Source organism: Pristiophorus japonicus, chromosome 2 (assembly GCF_044704955.1).
Source record: "Pristiophorus japonicus isolate sPriJap1 chromosome 2, sPriJap1.hap1, whole genome shotgun sequence".
NCBI classification, from domain to species: Eukaryota; Metazoa; Chordata; class Chondrichthyes; family Pristiophoridae; genus Pristiophorus; species Pristiophorus japonicus.
Window position 1 is genome coordinate 158,159,162 of NC_091978.1, and position 19,940 is coordinate 158,179,101.

Here is a 19,940-nt window from a genome sequence, read left to right on the forward strand (position 1 = left end):
TTGGTTAATCCTTGCCACTGGACCAAGACATAGCTCTGTCAAGCCCATGTGGTGGCTGGTGTGCAACGGCCACCACACATTAAAAAAATCCACACATAGGCATCTTCCACCCTTTAAGATGTTGTTCGGGATCTGGAATATTAGGTCCTTCATTGAAATACTTGTGAACCCATCCCTTTTTGGTGTGGAAGCAAGTCATCCTCGTTTCGAGGGACTGCCTATGATGATGATGACCACAGCGACCACATCTGCAGTAAGTGTTGGCTGCTCGAGGAACTTCGTCTCCGTGTTGATGAGCTGGAGTCCGAGCTTCAAACACTGCGACATGTCAGGAAGGGGGAGAGTTACCTGGACACTATTCCAGCAGAGAGTCACACTCCTTGGGTTAAATAATTCAAATTTGGTCCGTGGTCAGCGACAGGAGGGTGTGACTACGAGTGAGGCAGGTATGGAGACTCAGGATGTAGTGATGGAGGAACCTCAGTCCTTGCTCTTGTCCAACAGGTATGAGGTTCTTACTCCCTGTGTGCACAAAAGCAAGGACTGTAGGGAGGATGAGCAAACTGACAACAGCACTGTGGTACAGGGGGCCATTCAAGTTGGGGGAGTAAAAAGAAATGTTATAGTGGTAGGGGACAGTATAGTTAGCGGGATAGATACTGTTCTCTGCAGCCGAGAGCGCGAGTCCCGAAGGCTGTGTTGCCTGCTCAGTGCCAGAGTTAAGGACATCTCCTCTGGATTGGAGAGGAACTTGGAGTGGGAGGGGAAAGATCCAGTTGTTGTGGTCCACGTAAGTACCAACAACATAGGTAGGTCAAAAAAAGAGGTTCTATTGATTCTGGATCAGTTCCTATGGACTGGAAGGTAGCTAATGTAACACTACTTTTTAAAAAAGGAGGGAGAGAGAAAACGGAGAATTATAGACCGGTTAGCCTGACATCGGTGGTGGAGAAAATGTTGGAATCAATTAAAAAAGATGAAATAGGTGCGCATTTGGAAAGCAGTGACAGGATCGGCCCAAGTCAGCATGGATTTATGAAAGGGAAATCATGCTTGACAAATCTTCTAAAATTTTTTGAAGATGTAACTAGTAGAGTGGACAAGGGAGAACCAGTGGATGTGGTATATTTGAAGTTTCAAAAGGCTTTTAACAAGGTCCCACACAAGAGATTGGTGTGCAAAATTAAAGCACATGGTATTGGGGATAATGTATTGACGTGGATAGAGAACTGGTTGGCAGACAGGAAACAGAGAGTCGGAATAAACGGGTCCTTTTCAGAATGGCAGGCAGTGACCAGTGGAGTGCCGCAGGGTTCATTGCTGGGACCCCAGCTATTTACAATATACATCAATGATTTAGATGAAGGAATTGAATGTAATATCTCCAAGTTTGCAGATGACACTAAGCTGGGTGGCAGTGTGAGCTGTGAGGAGGATGCTAAGAGACTGCAGGGTGACTTGGACAGGTTAGGTGAGTGGGCAAATGCATGGCAGATGCAGTATAATGTGAGGTTATCCACTTTGGTGACAAAAACAGGAAGACAGAATATTATCTGAATGGTAACAGATTAGGAAAAGGGGAGGTGCAACGAGACTTGGGTGTCATGGTACATCAGTCATTGAAGTTTGGCATGCAGATACAGCAGGCGGTGAAGAAGGCAAATGGCATATTGGCTTTCATAGCTAGAGGATTTGAGTATAAGAGCTGGGAGGTCTTATTGCAGTTGTACAGGGCCTTGGTGAGGCCACACCTGGAATATTGTGTTCAGTTTTGGTCCCCTAATCTGAGGAAGCACTTTCTTGCGATTGAGGGAGTGCAGCGAAAGTTCACCAGATTGATTCCTGGGATGGCAGGACTGACATATGAGGAAAGACTGGATCAACTGGAGTTTAGAAGAATGAGAGGGGATCTCATAGAAACATATAAAATTATGACGGGATTGGACAGGTTAGAGGCAGGAAGAATGTTCCCGTTGCTGGGGAGTTCCAGAACCAGGGGTCACAGTCTAAGAATAATGGGTAAGCCATTTAGGACCGAGATGAGGCGAAACTTCTTCACTCAGAGAATTGTGAACCTGTGGACTTCTCTACCGCAGAAAGTTGTTGAGGCCAGTTCGTTACATATATTCAAAAGGGAGTTAGATATGGTCCTTACGGCCAAAGAGATCAAGGGGTATAGAGAGAAAGCAAGAAAGGGGGACTGAGGTTGAATGATCAGCCATGATCTTATTGAATGGCGGTGCAGGCTCGAAGGGCCAAATGGCCTGCTCCTGCACCTAATTTCTATGTTTCTATGCTGAGGGAGTATGAGCAGCTAGGGGCTTAATTAAAAAGCAGAACCACAAAGGTAATAATCTCGAGATTACTACCTGAGCCACAATCAAATTTGCATAGGTTAATAAGATCAGAGAGATGAACGCGTGGCTCAAAGATTGGTGTGAGAGAAATGGGTTTCGATTCATGGGGCACTGGCACCAGTACTGGGGTAAGAGGGAGCTTTTCTGTTGGATGGGCTTCAGTTGAATCAGGCTGGGCCTAGTGTCCTGGCAAATCGAATAATTGGGCTGTAGATAGGGCTTTAAACTAAATAGTGGGGTGGTGGGGGGTGCGGGCAGGGGGTGGGGGGGGGGCGTCAGGTGAGCTGAAATATAAAAAGTCAAAAAGAAAGGAGAAGGGAAAATAGTGCAGGGTAGCGATAGGGGTAATGATAACCAGAGTGTGACAGGAAGGGATAGAGCGTATAAACATAAGAGTGCGTCATAAAATGGGGTCAGTGTCGGGAAGAATGATAAAAAGACAAAATTAAAAGCTCTTTATCTGAATGCACGCAGCATTCGTAACAAGATAGATGAATTGATGGCACAAATAGAAATAAATGGGTATGATCTGATAGCCATTACAGAGAGTGACCAAGGCTGGGAACTGAATATTCAGGGGTATTTGCCATTTCGGCAGAAAAGAAAAATAGGTGGGGTAGCTCTGTTAATAAAGGATGAGATCAGTGCAGTAGTGAGAAATTATATTGGCTCAGAAGATCAAGATGTAGAATCTGTTTGGGTGGAGATAAGAAATAATAAGGGAAATAAGTCACTGGTAGGAGTATTCTGTCGGCCCCCTAACAGTAGCTACACTGTAGCAGAGTATAAATGAAGAAATAATGGAGGCTTGTAAGAAAGGTACGGCAATAATCATGGGTGGATTTTAATCTTCATATTGATTGGACAAATCAAATTGGCAAAGGTAGTCTGGAGGAAGAGTTCATAGAGTGTTTGCGGGATGGTTTCTTGGAACAATATGTTGTGGAACCAACCAACGAGCAGGCTATTTTAGATCTGGTAATGTGTAATGACATTGGATTAATTAATGATTTCATAGTAAAGGATCCTCTTGGGAAGAGTGATCGTAGCATGATAGAATTTCAATTTCAAATTCAGTTGAAGGGTGAGAAAGCAAGGTCTCAAACTAGTGTCCGGAACTTAAATAAAGGCAGTTACAAAGGTATGAAGACAGAGTTGGCTAAAGTGGACTGGGAAAATAGATTGAAGATAAGACAGTAGATAAGCAGTGGCAAACATTTATGGAGATCTTTCATAACACTCAGCAAAGATATTTTCCAGTGAGAAAGAAAGACTCAAAGAGAAGGTTGAACTAAGGAAGTAAAGAATGGTATCAAATTGAAAACAAAGGCATACAATGTTGCAAAGCATAGTGGATAGCCAGAGAATTGGAAAATCTTTAGAAACCAGCAAACGACGACTAAAAAAAATAGAGAGAAGATAGTTTTATGAGAGTAAACTAGCAAGAAATATAAGAACAGATAGTAAGAGCTTCTACACATTTATCAAAAGGAAGAGAGTAGCTAAAGTAGACATTGGTCCCTTAGAGGATGAGACTGAGGAATTAATAATGGGAAACAGAGAAAAGGCAGAGACTTTGACAATTATTTTGTATTGGTCTTCATGGTAGAAGACACTAAAAGCATCTCAATAATTGATAGTCAAGGGGCTATTGGGAGGGGGAAACTTAAAACAATCGCTGTTACTAGAGAAAAAGTACGAGGCAAACGAATGGGACTAAAGCGGGACAAGTCCTCTGGCCTGCACCCATCTTAAAAGAAGTGGCTGCAGAGATAGTTAATGCATTGGTTGTAATCTACCAAAATCCCCTGGATTCTGGAGAGGTCCCAGCGGATTGGAAAACCACACGAGACAGAAAGCAGGAAACTATAGACCAGTTAGCCTAACATCTGTCATTAGGAAAATGCATGAGTCCATTATTAAGGAAGTAGTAGCAGGACATTTAGAAAATCATAATACAGTCAAGCAGAGTCAGTTTGACAAATTTGCTGGAGTTCTTTGAGGATAAAGGGGAACCAGTAGATGTTAAGTATTTGGATTTCCAGAAGGCATTCGATAAGGTGCCACATAAAAGGTTACTGCACAAGATAAGAGTTCACTGGGTTGGGGGTATTATATTAGCATGGATAGAGGATTGGCTAACTAACAGAAAACGTAGAGTCGGGATAAATGGGTCATTTTCAGGTTGGCAAACAGTAACTAGTGGGGTGCCGCAGGGATTGGTGCTGGAACCTCAACTATTTACAATCTATATTAATGACTTGGATGAAGGGACCGAGTTGTAATGTTTGCTGATGATACAAAGACAGATAGGAAAGCAAGTTGTGAGGAGGACGCAAATAATCTGCAAAGGGATATAGACAGGCGAAATGAGTGGGCAAACATTTGGCAGATGGAGTATAATGTGGGAAAAATAAAAAAGCAAATTATTATTTTAATGGGGAGAGATTACAAAATGCTGCAGTACAGAGGGATCTAGGGGTCCTTGTACATGAAACGGAAAAAGTCAGCATGCAGGTACAGCAAGTAATTGGGAAGGTAAATGGAATGTTGGCCTTTATTACAAGGGGGATGGAGTATAAAACTGTACAGGGCGTTGGTGAGACCACACCTGGGGTATTGCGTACAGTTTTGGTCTCCTTATTTAAGAAGGGATATACTTGCATTGGAGGTAGTTCAGAGAAGGTTCACGAGGTTGATTCCTGAGATGAAGGGGTTGTCTTATGAAGAAAGGTTGAGCAGGTTGGGCCTATACTCATTGGCATTTAGAAGAATGGGAGGGATCTTATTGAAGAGTATAAGATACTGAGGGGGCTTGACAGGGTAGACGCAGACAGGATGTTTCCCCTTGTGGGGGAATCTAGAACTAGGGCGCATAGTTTCAGAATAAGGGGTCGCCCATTTAAAACGGAAATGAGGAGGAATTTCTTCTCTGAGAGTCGTGAATCTTTGGAATTCTCTACCCCAGAGAGTTGTGGAGGCTGTGTCATTGAATATATTTAAGGTGGAGGTAGACAGATTTTTGAATAATAAAGGAGTGAAGGGTTATGGGGAGTGGGCAGGGAAGTGGAGTTGTGGCCAAGATCAGATCAGCCATGATCTTATTGAATGGCAGAGCAGGCTCGAGGGGCTAAATGGTCTACTACTCCTCCTATTGATGTTCTTTAGAAACCAGCAAAGGTTGACCAAAAAATTGATGAAAGGGGAGAAAATAAATGAGAATAATCTAGCAAGAAATATAAAAACAGATTGTAAGAGCTTCTATAAGTATGTAAAAAGAAAGAGAGTAACAAAACTAAGCGTTGGTTCCTTAGAGGCTGAAACGGAAGAATTATAATGGGGAATAAATAAGTGGCAAGAGATTTTAAACAAATATTTTGTATCTGTCTTCACAGTGGAAGATACAAAAAGCATTCAAATATAGTGGGGAATTATTGGGCTAATGAGAATGGAGAACTTAAAGTAATTAAGATCAGTAGAGAAAAAGTACTTGAGAAACTAATGGGACTAAAAGCAGTCAAATCCCCTGGATCTGATGGCCTACATCCTAGGGTTCTAAAAAAGGAGGCTGCAGCGATAGTGGATGCATTGGTTGTGATCTTCCAAAATTCCCTAGATTCTAGAATGATCCCAGTAGATCGGATGGTAGCAAATGTAACCTCGCTATTCAAGAAAGGAGGGAGAGAGAAAACAGGAAACTAAGGCCAATTAGCCTGACATTTGTCGGGAAAATGCTGGAATCCATTATTAAGGAAGTGGTAAGATTGCATTTAGAAAATCATAATATGATTAGGCAGAGTCAACATGGTTTATGAAAGGGATAATGTGTTTAACAAATTTATTAGAGTTTTTTGAGGAATTAACTAGCAGGGTAGATAAAGGATAACCAGTGAATGTTGTATATTTGGATTTCCCAAAGGCATTCAATAAAGTTCCACATAAAAGGTTGTTACGCAAGATAAGGGCTCTTGGGGTTTGGGGGTAATATATTAGCATGGATAGAGGATTGGTTAAAGGACAGAAAACAGAGTAGGGATAAATGGGTCATTTTCAGGTTTTTGTAAGTCGCTGTGTGAGGAATGATTGCGAGCAGCCACTAATTGTTCAATTGAAGAACATCATCATTGTTTCTAAATTGATTTATTAAATGTCTCGTGTATTTTGTTAGAAATGCAACCTAATTTATTGGTGACATTCCTGCCAATTTGCCTTGTAGGCAACACTGCAAACTTCATGTTTCTGCACTGCTGTAGCCTGAATCCATCACTCCAACAGCATATTATACAAGAACAGATAAGAATTTTCCTCTTATTTCAGGGAGACGAAGAGCTGGCAATTGATGTCATGGATCGATTAAGCCCTTCAATCTTGGAAAGCTTTATACACCTCACTGGAGCGGACCAGGTAGAGCAGTGAACAGGAACTGTTTGATACTTTACAGCCTGAAGACCATTGTAGTATTGACAATTTTGAGAATATTAACAAATTTGTTTTGTGAACCTCATTTTGGTCACAATATTGGTCATGTTGCAAAGGTGCAGAGCAATTTTTATAAACACCCTCCTAGAGCTGGAATAGGATCTACCGAAACAAAATAATAAATCCCATAACTGACAGCCTGATATCTTGGGAACAGATTCTTTGAGGTGGACCATATTATTAATGGAATAGTTGTTGTAGTGGCTATCTACAAATGTAGTATTTTTCCTCCTGGAGGCAAAGGATGAGGCAACATAGGTATACAATGCATTAAAAGTCTTATCCACTACACCATGTAAGACATGGATCCACATTCATGATTCCCCACACTGCAAGCGACCGACTTATGCCATGATATGTGGAGAGGTCAGGTGCTCTCCAAAGGGAGGGATGAAAAACTGGACAAAGCCCTATGTTCCTATTTGAGCCGCTCGTGTACCTCTGAGTTGCCTTAGATTAGTAAAAGCGGACTTCTGAAAGCAGATTGTCTGTTTAACCTCTTGACCAGCGATCATAACTAGCCTATAGAGACCAAAGATGGTAAGGGGACTGCGGGGTGAAAGTAGTTACAAGGAGCACTACTAGACTTCAAATATAAGATAATGAGGGGGCTTAACAAGGTAGATGCAGAGAGGATGTTTCCACTCGTGGGGGAATCTAGAACTAGGGAGCATAGTTTCAGAATAAAGGGCCGCCCATGTAAAACTGAGATGAAGAGGAATTTCTTCTCTGAGGGTTGTAAATCTATGGAGTTCTCTGCCCCAGAGAACGGTGGAGGCTGGGTCATTGAATTTATTTAAGGCGGAGATAGGCTGATTTTTGATCGATAAGGGAGCATGGGGAGTGGGCAGGGAAGTGGAGCTGAGCCCATGATCAGATCAACCATGATCTCCTTGAATCGAGCAGACTCGAGGACCCAAAAGACCTACTCCAGCTCCTATTTCTTAATGTACTTAAATAGGATTAGAATTCCATTTGTTTGTCCAGCTTAGAACACTGTACCTAGTTCATGCCTGTCTTATAGCCTTGTTCTGTTATTTGAGAAACAAATTGTATATTTCGATGTAATCGGCCCACTATTACACCTGCTGCCAAATCTGGCCTGTGAAAATCCAGCCCTCTATCCCTTCCGAGATAATCCGTTCCTCTGACGTCTGTTGTTCCACTGGTTCAGCTAGAGATTTCATGACATCACCTGAAGAACAGGGAAGCTTTTCTCAGTATCCTGGTCAACATTCCTCCCTCAAAAAAAATACCACCAAAGAAACTAACCATCCATTTCATTACTGTTTATGGGATGAGGCTGTATAAAATGGCTGATCCTGCTCCACTATGATATTTTTATCCTGCTCTGTGCCAAAGATCATATCTACAAGTGGGCCCTTGCTTCCTATGAGCTGAAGTGTGACTTTACATGCATGATATCTAGTATCATATCTATATCGTTAATGTTTGACACAAAAACACATCCACATGAACTGTGGAACAGTGACATAAGATAGAACTGGTAAGCTGAGAGAGCTGGCTCAAGTCATTTCTCTGCCTTGGCATGGAGCTGTGTATCAGCACTCCCTTTCTATCTCTCTCTGTCCCCCACCCACCCCGAGCCTCTGAGACACCCTGTAGGACCTCTCCTACCATTTAGCACTGAGATGCGAAAGAGTTTCTTCACTGAGGATTGTGAATCTTTGGGATTCTCTACCCCAAAGGACTGTGGATGCTGGATCATTGAGTATATTCAAGGCTAGACAGATAGATTTTTAGACTCAAGGGGAATCAAGGGAAATGGATTGAGGTTGAAGATCAACCAAGATCTTATTGAGTGGCAGAGCAGGCTCGAGGGGCCTTGTGGCCTACTCCTGCTCTTACTTCTTGTGTGCTTCTGGACAACAGAGTTACATGCTTTCAAGTCTTTCTTCTAATCCCAGAGAAAAGGAATCAAAACATTATTTACACAAACAGATACAACTGTCAATTACAGTGGGGTGCAAAAGCATATGGTGGCCTTCCAGACCCTTGCCTCCAGCCAAACAAGGTAACAACCAAACAATCTTCCAGAGTCAGTGAACTATTCATTATTCAGACGTTATCAGGATGTGCTTCTGATGAGATCAACTCTAATGGCTTTGCAATTAAAAAATATTGATACATCAAAGCCATCTAGATAAGGCATCCATCCACCTGTAAATGGATCAACTGTGGAATACCATTTCCACTCACACACAGGATGTGTATTACAACCAATTCCACAATGGTCTGCAGTATGACAGATTTAAAGTGACCAACCAATCCTTGTATGAAAAATTATCAACTAACTTATGATTTGAAATGTGATTAAATTGCCAATTTATCAAGTATGCTCGTATTATTTGTTGGCTCTATGTCAGTGGACCTGTTTTATTTATGAAACAGTTAATTTATCATTACCTTAGTTTACACATATATATGTGTTTATCAATTTGAGAATCTGAGCCTCGCAGAGCAGCAAAGTCTCAGGTGCAATATCCATTCCATCTGTAGTTAACTGATCCCAATCTGGATAGCATTAGGACCCCTAGGGGGAAAAGAAAATTGTGATTATTTTTGTTCTTGATTGTGACCCAGTGACACCTCCTCCCCACTGAAAGTGAAGTGTGTAGACACCAGGTGAGGACAGGATCACATTCAGTAGTGATGTCTCTCACAATTCGATAGCCTGATGACACACATGAATAAAGACTTACTGAGGGGTGGCGGGAGGGGCGGCAGGGAATTACAGTCGGAGGCTTCCTTCGTACAAACGCCTCCAACCCCCAAAAAATCTACAAAAGTACCTGGTGATCCTGGAGGAACGTAAGATCCCGTTCGGAGGCCGAGATTCGCTGCGCAGTGCATGGGGAGATGACTTCGAGGTATGTATGTACGAGCTGGAGTCCCGTAGGCCTGGACAACCAATCACGATGCAGTATTCTCATTGATAAAATGGGAACTCTGTGCGAGCTCCCATTACTATCAATGAGAAAAAACCCTAAAACATCAAAACACAGCATGATAAATAAATAAAACACCTCACATATTTAAAATTAATTGAAAAAAATATATATATTTTGGAATTTTTTAAAATGTGTTTAATAGTGTTAAAAATAAACTTACCTTAATGGACAGGGTTTATAATATAAAAATGAGTATTTAAAGTTAATTTTTATATGTTTTAAAAATCTTATGCTGGTAAAAGTAAGCTTTGTAAAAGTAAGACATTTGCTGGGCATGAGTTGGGCAAATGGCCAATCTCTCCCATCTGGATGCCTTTCTCCCGGGAATGCGGAGGATCTGTCTAGAGAAATCTTGATAGATCGGAAAAGCCGGTTTTCAGCGTAATGCATTGCGCCCCAATAACTGGCTTTTGTGAGGCCTCGCCAGGTACGTGCGCACTTCATACGGACCCAGCGAGGCCGGAATTTTCGGCCTATTGTGTGAGGTACTAGAAAATAACTAGTGTTGATGAAATCATACCTGAGCACAAAGTCAACATCTTCACGAGGGGAGGAAAGGAAACCTGTCTGTATGTTTAGGAATTAGAGATTTGTTCTTATAACGCTGAAAACAGCTTTGTATTAAATATAACTTACGAAAGTGATGTATATTAAAAGAAATTGCTAATTTTAAAACATTTTTTGCCCTTAAATCAGACAAACTTGTTGTATTGCCCCAGTGGGATAGACCTCCAGACACTTGCAGAATGGAATTCCTCTCCCATCAGTCATCAGTTTGATGTGGTCAGTCCATCACACATTTGGATATTTGCACATGTGACACAGGGTCTGGACCCTTGGGTAATCAGCCTTTCAAGCTTCCTCAAGCAAGAGAATTTGCCCAAACACTGTCCATCAGCACTGAGTTATGCATGGATGTTTTCATATACTCGTCTACAGATGCTTTCCCCACAAGTGGACATAAAGTAAGTCCTTCTGAACTAATTGTTAAATTAATTGCTGACCATTAGTGTGGTCTCTAATCAGTTAGTAATAGACATGAGTAATCTGTTTTCTCCACCTTTTAATTCATTAGATTAGTTAATTTAAAATCCAAGTCATAAACAGTGAATTATTGTTGATCAATACTGGTTGTGAACTTCTGACAGTGATACTTGTTTGAAGTGTGAGTCCATATATCAAGTACCTAAAAACATTAACTTAGCCACACATATATTTGCTCCTCTATTTGTAGAGGTGCCTATAATGTGCAAGTATTGTTTTGTTAATTTTATATAAGTACTTAATCTTTATTGTGTTGCAATTTATTTTTCAACAAACATTTCCAAAAATTTGAGTACTTGTAATTTTGAGTACTTTTTAAATATTAATATGTTTTTGTTCTATACAGTAGTCCTATAAATGCCAAAAAGGTGAGCACCACAATTGGCAATGATTCATACATTGGGCTTTGGAGAAACTACCTTATTCTTTGCTGCAGTGCAGCAACATGTAACACGGCTACTTCAGGGTCAGTGCGGTGCTCCCCTCCTGAGACGCTGGCGTCTACTCCTGATAGTGGATATAGTCTGGATTCTAAGGTTAGTGCATCTTTATTGTTCAAGAAATATTTTAAAAATCTTTTGAGTAGAATGGAGGGAGGGAAAATCAATTCTTGAATTGTTTCCTAGTTCTCTGTAAATTCAATTTATATATGTGAACGGCTTAACTGGTTAGCATTTCAAAGCATTTATAGGTAGAGCAGATGAAATGTTTGCATTCTGCAGATGGCTTCTGGAACATTTTATCCTTTCAGTGTCCCATTATGCATGGTGAAAAAATCTTCTAATGGCACTAATGTTCCGTTTGTTGTAAAGTTGTATTTATTTTATCTTGAGGATCAATCTTCTGTGCATCGGTTACTCATGCAACCAAATTATCTTCAAAAGTACTCCTACATCCACTGTATGGCTTTGTTGCAATAAGTAGCTACCTCCTAATGTCCAATAACTTTTAGGCATTTGTGCGCTCTACATCTAAAAACCTCAGAGAATGACTGATCAAAAAATTTTCCTGTCCTACATGCAAAGCACATTTGAACAGTGAGTGATAACATGCCCAATGTTCCTCCTTGAGCCTCATTCCTGTAAAGAGGTCTCTGAAATTGTTTTTCTTATGTCTTGAATAAAGAGTCAGACCAGATACCGCAAGCTCAAAGTAAGGTGTGACCGTAGTCCTTTATTACAGGTCTCCAAAATGCATCTCCAGCCTGTGAGGCCTCCTTATATACAGGTGTTCCCAAGGGATTGTGGGATCCCTTGGGACTCCAGGGGATAAGCCCTCTGCTGGTTAGATATGGTATTTACAGGTTTACAAACACAACATTACTCCCCTGCCCACCCCGCCCCCTCCCAAAGTCAATAGTGTAACTATTTATAATATGATCTGGGGCCTTCCTTTCCCTGGTTGATCATCTCGGTGCAAATGCTAGTTTTGGTGAGTCGTTTGTTGGGCCCTCGCTGGGCTGCTGCGCAGCTGGCCTTGCTGGGTTGTTGGGGGTGGTGAGTCCTGTGGGCTACTGCGGGTGATGAATTCTGCTTTGTGGCCGAACGCTGGGTCGGTTGCCACTTGTGTGTGTGTTGGAGGGTCGAAAAAGGTGGAGTCTATTGTGGGTTGTTCTGGATAGTCCATAAATCTGAGTTTGGTTTGGTCCAAGTGTTTCCTGCAGGTGAGTCCATTTGAGAGTTGACCACAAACACCCTACTCCCCTCTTTGGCCAAAACAGTGCCAGGAAGCCACTTGGGCCGTTGTCCATAGTTCAAAACAAGTATAGGATCATTTATCTCGCGTGACACATTTGCACGATCATGATATGTATGCTATTGAAGCCCCTGCTCTCTATCTGTTCGTGTAGATCAGGGTTTACTAACGAGAGCCTTGTCTTAAGTGCCCTTTTCATGAGCAGCTCAGCGGGAGGGACCCCAGTGAGCGGATGGGGTCTTGTGCGGTAACTAAGCAGGACGCGGGATAAACAAGTCTGCAGTGAGCCTTCAGTTACTCTTTTCAAGCTCTGCTTGATTGTTTGAACTGCTCATTCTGCCTGACTGTTGGACGCTGGTTTAAACGGATGTGACATGTTTGATCCTATTGCGGGTCATGAACTCCTTGAACTCGGCACTGGTAAAGCACGACCCATTGTCACTTACAAGGACATCAGGCAGGCTGTGCGTGACAAACATGGCATGTAGGCTTTCGATGGTGGCAGCAGACGTGCTTGCCGACATTACCGAAACATAAAAACATAGAAAGCAGGAGTAGGCCATTCGGCCCTTTGAGCCTGCACCACCATTTAATAAAATCATGGCTGATCATCACCTCAGTACCCCTTTCCTGCTTTCTCTCCATACCCCTTGATCTCTTTAGCAGTCAGGGCCATATCTAACTCCCTCCAGAATATATCTAACGAACTGGCATCAACAACTCTCTGCGGTAGAGAATTCCACAGGCTAACAACTCTCTGAGTGAAGAAGTTTCTCCTCATCTCGGTCCTAAATAGCTTACCCCTTATCCTTAGACTGTGTCCCCTGGTTCTAGACTTCCCCAACATCGGGAACATTCTTCCTGCATCTAATCTGTCCAGTCCCGTCAGAATTTTATATGTTTCTATGAGATCCCCTCTCATCATCTAAGCTCCAGTGAATACAGGCCCAGTCGATCCAATCTCTCCTCATATGTCAGTCCTGCCATCCTGGGAATCAGTCTTGTGAACCTTCGCTGCACTCCCTCAATAGCAAAAATGTCCTTCCTCAGATTAGGAGACCAAAACTGAACATAATATTCCAGGTGAGGCCTCATCAAGGCCCTGTACAACTGCAGTAAGACCTTTCTGCTCCTATTCTCAAATCCCCATGCCATTTGCCGCCTTCACCGTCTGCTGTACCTGCATGCCAACTTTCAATGACTGATGTACCATGATACCCAGGTCTCGTTGCACCTCCCCTTTTCCTAATCTGCCGCCATTCAGATAATATTTTGCCTTCATGTTTTTGCAACCAAAGTGGATAACCTCACAGTTATCCATATTATACTGCATCTGCCATGCATTTGCCCACTCACCTAACCTGTCCAAGTCACCCTGCAGCCTCTTAGCATCCTCCTCACAGCTGACACTGCCACCCAGCTTAGTGTCATCTGCAAACTTGGAGATATTGCACTCAATTCCTTCATCTAAATCATTGTTGTATATTGTAAATAGCTGGGGTCCCAGCACTGAACCCTGTGGCACCCCACTAATCACTGCCTGCCATTCTGAAAAGGACCGTTTATCCCGACTCTCTGCTTCCAGTCTGCCAACCAGTTCTCTATCCACGTCAATACATTACCCCCAATACCATGTGCTTTAATTTTGCACACCAATCTCTTGTGTGGGACCTTGTCAAAAGCCTTTTGAAAGTCCAAATACACCACATCCACTGGTTCTCCCCTTGTCCACTCTACTAGTTCCATCCTCAAAAAATTCTAGAAGATTTGTCAAGCATGATTTCCCTTTCATAAATCCATGCTGACTTGGACCGATCCTGTCACTGCTTTCCATATGCGCTGCTATTTCATATTTAATAATTGATTCCAACATTTTCCCCACTACTGATGTCAGGCTTAACCAGTCTGAAATTCCTCGTTTTCTCTCTCCCTCCTTTCTTAAAAAGTGGTGCTACATTAGCTACCCTCCAGTCCATAGGAACTGATCCAGAGTCAATAGACTGTTGGAAAATGATCACCAATGCATCCACTACTTCTCGGGCCACTTCCTTAAGTACTCTGGGATGCAGACTATCAGGCCCCGGGAATTTATCAGCCTTCAATCCCATCAATTTCTCTAACACAATTTCCCATCTAATAAGGATATCCTTCAGTTCCTCCTTCTCACGAGACCCACTGTCCCCTCGTACATTCGGAAGGTTATTCGTGTCTTCCTTCGTGAAGACAGAACCGAAGTATTTGTTCAATTGGTCTGCTAGTTCTTTGTTCCCCATTATAAATTCACCTGAATCCGACTGCAAGGGACCTACATTTGTCTTCACTAATCTTTTTCTCTTCACATATTTATAGAAGCTTTTACAGTCAGTTTTTATGTTCCCTGCAAGCTTCCTCTATTTTCCCTCTCTTAAATTAAACCTTTAGTCCCTCCTCTGTTGAATTCTAAATTTCTCCCAGTCCTCAAGTTTGTTACTTTTTCTAGCCAATTTATATGCCTCTTCCTTGGTTTTAAACCCTAATTTCCCTTGTTAGGCACGGTTGAGCCACCTTCCCCGTTTTATTTTTACTCCAGACAGGGATGTACAATTGCTGAAGTTCATCCATGTGATCTTTAAATGTTTGCCATTGCTTATCCACCGCCAACCCTTTAAGTATCATTCACCAGTCTATTCTAGCCAATTCACATCTCATACCATCGAAGTTACCTTTCCCTAAGTTCAGGACCCTAGTCCCTGAATTAACTGTGTCACTCTCCATCTTAATAAAGAATTCTACCATATTATGGTCACTCTTCCCCAAGGGGCCTCACACAACAAGATTGCTAATTAGTCCTTTCTCATTACACATCACCATTTGGAGTATGCATCTACAACCTCTAAGAACATTTTTCCCAAGAATGGGCCTGCATAGTCGACATGGACTCTGGACCCCGGTTTGGAGGGCCAGGACCATAAACTTAGTGGCCCCTCCCTGGGTCCATTGCTTCACTGTGAACATATATTACATTTGTGCATGCAGGACTCTAAGTCTGCATCGATACCGGGCCACCACACGTGGGATCTGGCTATCGCTTTCATCATTATGATGCCTGGGTGGGTGCTGTGGAGATCACTGATGAAAGTGTCCCTGCCCTTTTTTGGCACCACTACCCGATTACCCCATAGGAGGCAATCTGCCTGTATAGCCATTTCATCTTTGTGCCGCTGGTACAGCTTTATTTCCTCCTGCATCTCTAACGGGACACTCGACCAACTCCCGTAGAGCACACAGTTTTTTTTACTAAAGACAGTAAGGGGTCCTGGCTCGTTGAGGTTCTAATCTGTCGGCCTGTAACAGGTGATTGCTCACTCTCGAATGCTTCCATTACCATGACTAAATCTGCGGGCTGTGCCAGCTCCATCCCTGTGGTGAGCAATGGCAGCCTACTGAGAGCATCAGCACAGTTTTATGTGCCCGGCCTGTGGCGGATGGCGTAGTTGTGTGCGGGCCGGTGCATTCGTATTTATCCCGTTGCTTTCAGAAAAGAGGGATATAAGCGGCTTATGGTCTGTTTCCAATTCAAATTTGAGCCCAAACAGATATTGATGCATTTTCTTTACCCCGTAAACACACGCTAACACTTCTTTTTCGATCATACTGTATGCCCTCTCAGCCTTAGACAGACTTCTGGATGCATAAGCAACCGGTTACAATTTCCCAGATTCATTAGCTTTTTGCAATACACACCCGACCCCGTACGACAACGCATCACATGCTAGTACCAAACGTTTACATGGATCGTACAACACAAGCAATTTGTTTGAACATAACAGCTTCCTAGCTTTCTCAAAGGCAATTTCTTGGCTTTTACCCCATACCCATTCATCTCCTTTACGCAGTAAAGAGTGCAGGGGTTCTAACAATGTTCTAAGACCCGGTAAGAAGTTACCAAAATAGTTCAGGAGTCCTAGAAACGACCGCAGCTACGTCACGTTCTGTGGTCTCAGTGCGTTCTCAATTGCCTCCGTCTTCGAGTCGGTGGGCCTGATGCCGTCCGCCGCGATTCTTCTCCCCAGGAACTCCACTTCAGGCGCCAGGAAAACGCACTTCGAGCCTGAGCCCCACATGATTAAGCCGACTAAGAAGCTCCTCCAGGTTTTGCAGATGCTTGACAGTGTCCCGACCTGTAACCAAGATGTTGCCCTGGAAGACCGCGGTGCGCAGGACCGACTTCAGCAAGCTTTCCATGTTCCTCTGGAATATCGCCGCGGTCGATCGAATCCCAAACGGGCATCTGTTGAAAATGAAGAGACATTTGTGCGTGTTGAATCAGGTGAGGCCTTTCGATGATTCCTCCAGCTCCTGCGTCATGTAGGCCGAGGTCAAGTCCAGCTTCGTTAACGTTTTCCCTCCCGCCAGCGTCGCAAATAGATCGTCTGCCTTCGGTAGTGGGTATTCTTCCTGCAGTGAGAAACGATTGATAGTTACTTTGCAATCACCACAGATTTTGACGGTGCTGTCTCCCTTGAGGACTGGAACAATCGGACTGGCCCACTCATTGAATTCGATCGGCGAAATGATACCTTCTCGTTGCAGCCTGTCCAGTTCGATCTCCACCCTCTCTCTCATCATGTAAGGTACTGCTCTCGCCTTGTGATGGATGGGTCGCGCCCCTGGAATTAGGTGGATCTGCACTTTTGTTCCTTGGAACTTCCTGATGCCTGGTTCGAACAGCAAGGGGAACTTGTTTAGAACCTGGGCACATGAGGTTTCGTCGACGGACGAAAGCGCTCAGACATCGTCCCAGTTCCAGCGTATCTTTCCCAGCCAGCTCCTGCCGAACAGTGAGGGGCCATCGCCCAGTACCACCTAGAGTGGTAACGCGTGCACTGCTCCATCGTAGGAGCCCTTTACGGTAGCACTGCCGATTACAGGAATCAGTTCCTTTGTGTACGTTCTCAGTTTAGTACGAATGGAAGTAAGGACTGGCCTTGAGGCCTTGCTGCACCACAATTTATTGAAAGTCTTTTTACTCATTATGGACTGGCTTGCGCCCATGTCCAGCTCCATGGACACCGGGAGCCCATTTAATTCAACCTTCAGCATTATCGGGCGACACTTTGCCTCCCATATACCTCTGCCTCCCATATACCATAAATGTGTGCACCCCATATACCTCTGCCTCCTCAGTCTGAGGCTCTAGTTCGTCGTGATTCCCCGTGGATCTGTCCTCCTCTACAACATGGTGGTTTGCAGGATTAGCAGGGTTGGCAGCTCGCCTGCACATACACTGGAGGTGTCCCATTGTTCCACAGCCCTTGCAAACATATCCTTTGAAGCGGCATGAATGGAAACGATGATCACGCCCAGCAGCACCAACAAGGTTGATTGCATTGTATTCACCACCCTTGATGGTGGACTCTGAGTCATCAGTGGACGTGCAGCTGCAGGAGTGTAAGTCCTGTCCTGTACATTTCGATTCGAAAACAACGTTACTTTGTTCACAGTACTTGCAGCAGCACTAGTGTGCTGAGAAATTTGTTTGGTATTGTCACTGGTGGCGATAAACGCCTGGACTGTTGCTATGGCTTTACTGAAGGTTGGGGTCTCTACAGTCAAAAGTTTGCGAAGTATTACTTCATGGCCAATGCCAAGTACAAAGAAGCCCCTGAGCATGTGCTCCAAGTGTCCTTCAAATTTGCAATGTCCTGTAAGGCGCCTTCGCTCGGTGACGTAGCTCGCCACTTCCAGGCCTTCAGACCTCTTGTACAGGTAGAACAGATACCTCGCCATCAGAACACTTTCCTTTGGGTTTAGATGCTCCCGGGCCAGTGTGCACAACTCATCGTACAACTTGTCTGTGGGTTTCGCTGGAGCAAGCAGATTTTTCATGACCCCATAGGTTGGTGCCCTACAAACGGTGAGGAGGATCACCCTTCGTTTGGCAGCGTTCGCTTCTCCTTCCAGCGCGTTGGCTACGAAGTATTGGTCGAGTTGCTCCATGAAGGTTTCCCAATCATCTCCCTCCGAAAATTTCTCCAGGATGTCCACGGTTCTCTGCGGTGGGGATCGTCATTTGTATCTTGTTGCCAGTTTCTATGTCTTGAATAAAGAGTCAGACCAGATACTGCAAGCTCAATGTAAGGTGTGACCATAGTCTTTTATTACAGATCTCAGAGTGCCTCTCCAGCCTGTGAGGCCTCTTTATATACAGGTGCTCCCAAGGGATTGTGGGATCATTTGGGACTCCAGGGGATAAGCCCTCTGGTGGTTAGACATGGTATTTACAGGTTTACATACGTAACAGTTTTGAGTTCGTTTGGATTGGCTTGCCCTGCCTGCTGCTGCCGGCAAATCATCTTGGTCATCACCACAGCAACAACCGATTGAAGACAGCTATGCTTTTGTTGTGGTGGTAAAGGAGCCAAGGCACGCTTTCCAGTTTAAGCTTACTAAAACATCTTTACTCTCCAGTGTCTGGTTGACCCAAGCCTAGGCATGAAGTCAGTTTTTTTTTATTCGTTCATGGGGTGTGAGTATCGCTGGCAAGGCCAGCATTTATTGCCCATCCCTAATTGCCCTTGAGAAGGTGGTGGGGAGACACTTTCTTGAACTGCTGCAGTCCGTGTGGTGAAGGTACTCCCACAGTGCTGTTAGAGAGGTAGTTCCAGGATTTTGACCCAGCGGCGATGAAGCATATTGTATAACTTGGAGGGAAACTTGGCAGGTGATGGTGTTCCCATGCGCCTCCTGCCCTTGTCTTTCTAGGTGGTCGAGGTCATGGGTTTGGAAGCTGCTGGTGAAGAAGTATTGGCGAGTTGCTGCAGGGCATCTTATAGCCACGTTGTGCCAGTGGTGGAGGGAATTAAAGTTTAAGGTGATGTATGGTGTGCCAATCAAGCGGGCTGCTTTGTCTTGGATGGTGTCGAGCTTCTTGAGTGTTGTTGGAGCTGCATTCATCCGGGCAAGTGGCGAGTATTCCATCACACTCCTGACTTGTGCCTTGTAGATGGTGAAAAGGCTTTGGGGATTCAGGAGTTGATACACTCGCCGCAGAATACCCAGCCTCCGACTTGCTCGTAGTCACAGTAATTATGTGGCTGGTCCGATTAAGTTTCTGGTCAATGGTGACCCCCAGGATGTTGATGGTGGGGGATTCGGCAATGGTAATGCTGTTGAATGTCAAGGGGTGGTGGTTGGACTCTTACTTGCTGGTGTTAGTCATTACCTGACACTTGTGGCGTGAATGTTACTTGCCACTTATCAGCCCAACCCAGAATGTCGTCCAGGTCTTGTTGCATGCGGGAATGGACTGCTTCATTATCTGAGGAGTTGCGAATGGCACTGAACTCTGTGCAGTCATCAGCGAACATTCCCTCTTCTGACCTTATGATGGAGGGAAGGTCATTGATGAAGC

General features: G+C 43.8%; 1 protein-coding gene across 8 annotated transcripts in view; it reads left to right on the top strand.

The window, feature by feature from the left end:
* fryl (furry homolog, like) overlaps positions 1–19,940 on the top strand; it is a 693,453-nt gene that overhangs the window by 442,370 nt on the left and 231,143 nt on the right. For all 8 annotated transcript variants that reach the window (XM_070870121.1, XM_070870109.1, XM_070870094.1 and 5 more), the window contains 3 exons: positions 6,675–6,761; positions 10,505–10,773; positions 11,199–11,388. In XM_070870121.1, coding sequence (XP_070726222.1) covers positions 6,675–6,761; positions 10,505–10,773; positions 11,199–11,388 — 546 coding nt within the window. The remainder of the gene's footprint in view (positions 1–6,674; positions 6,762–10,504; positions 10,774–11,198; positions 11,389–19,940) is intronic.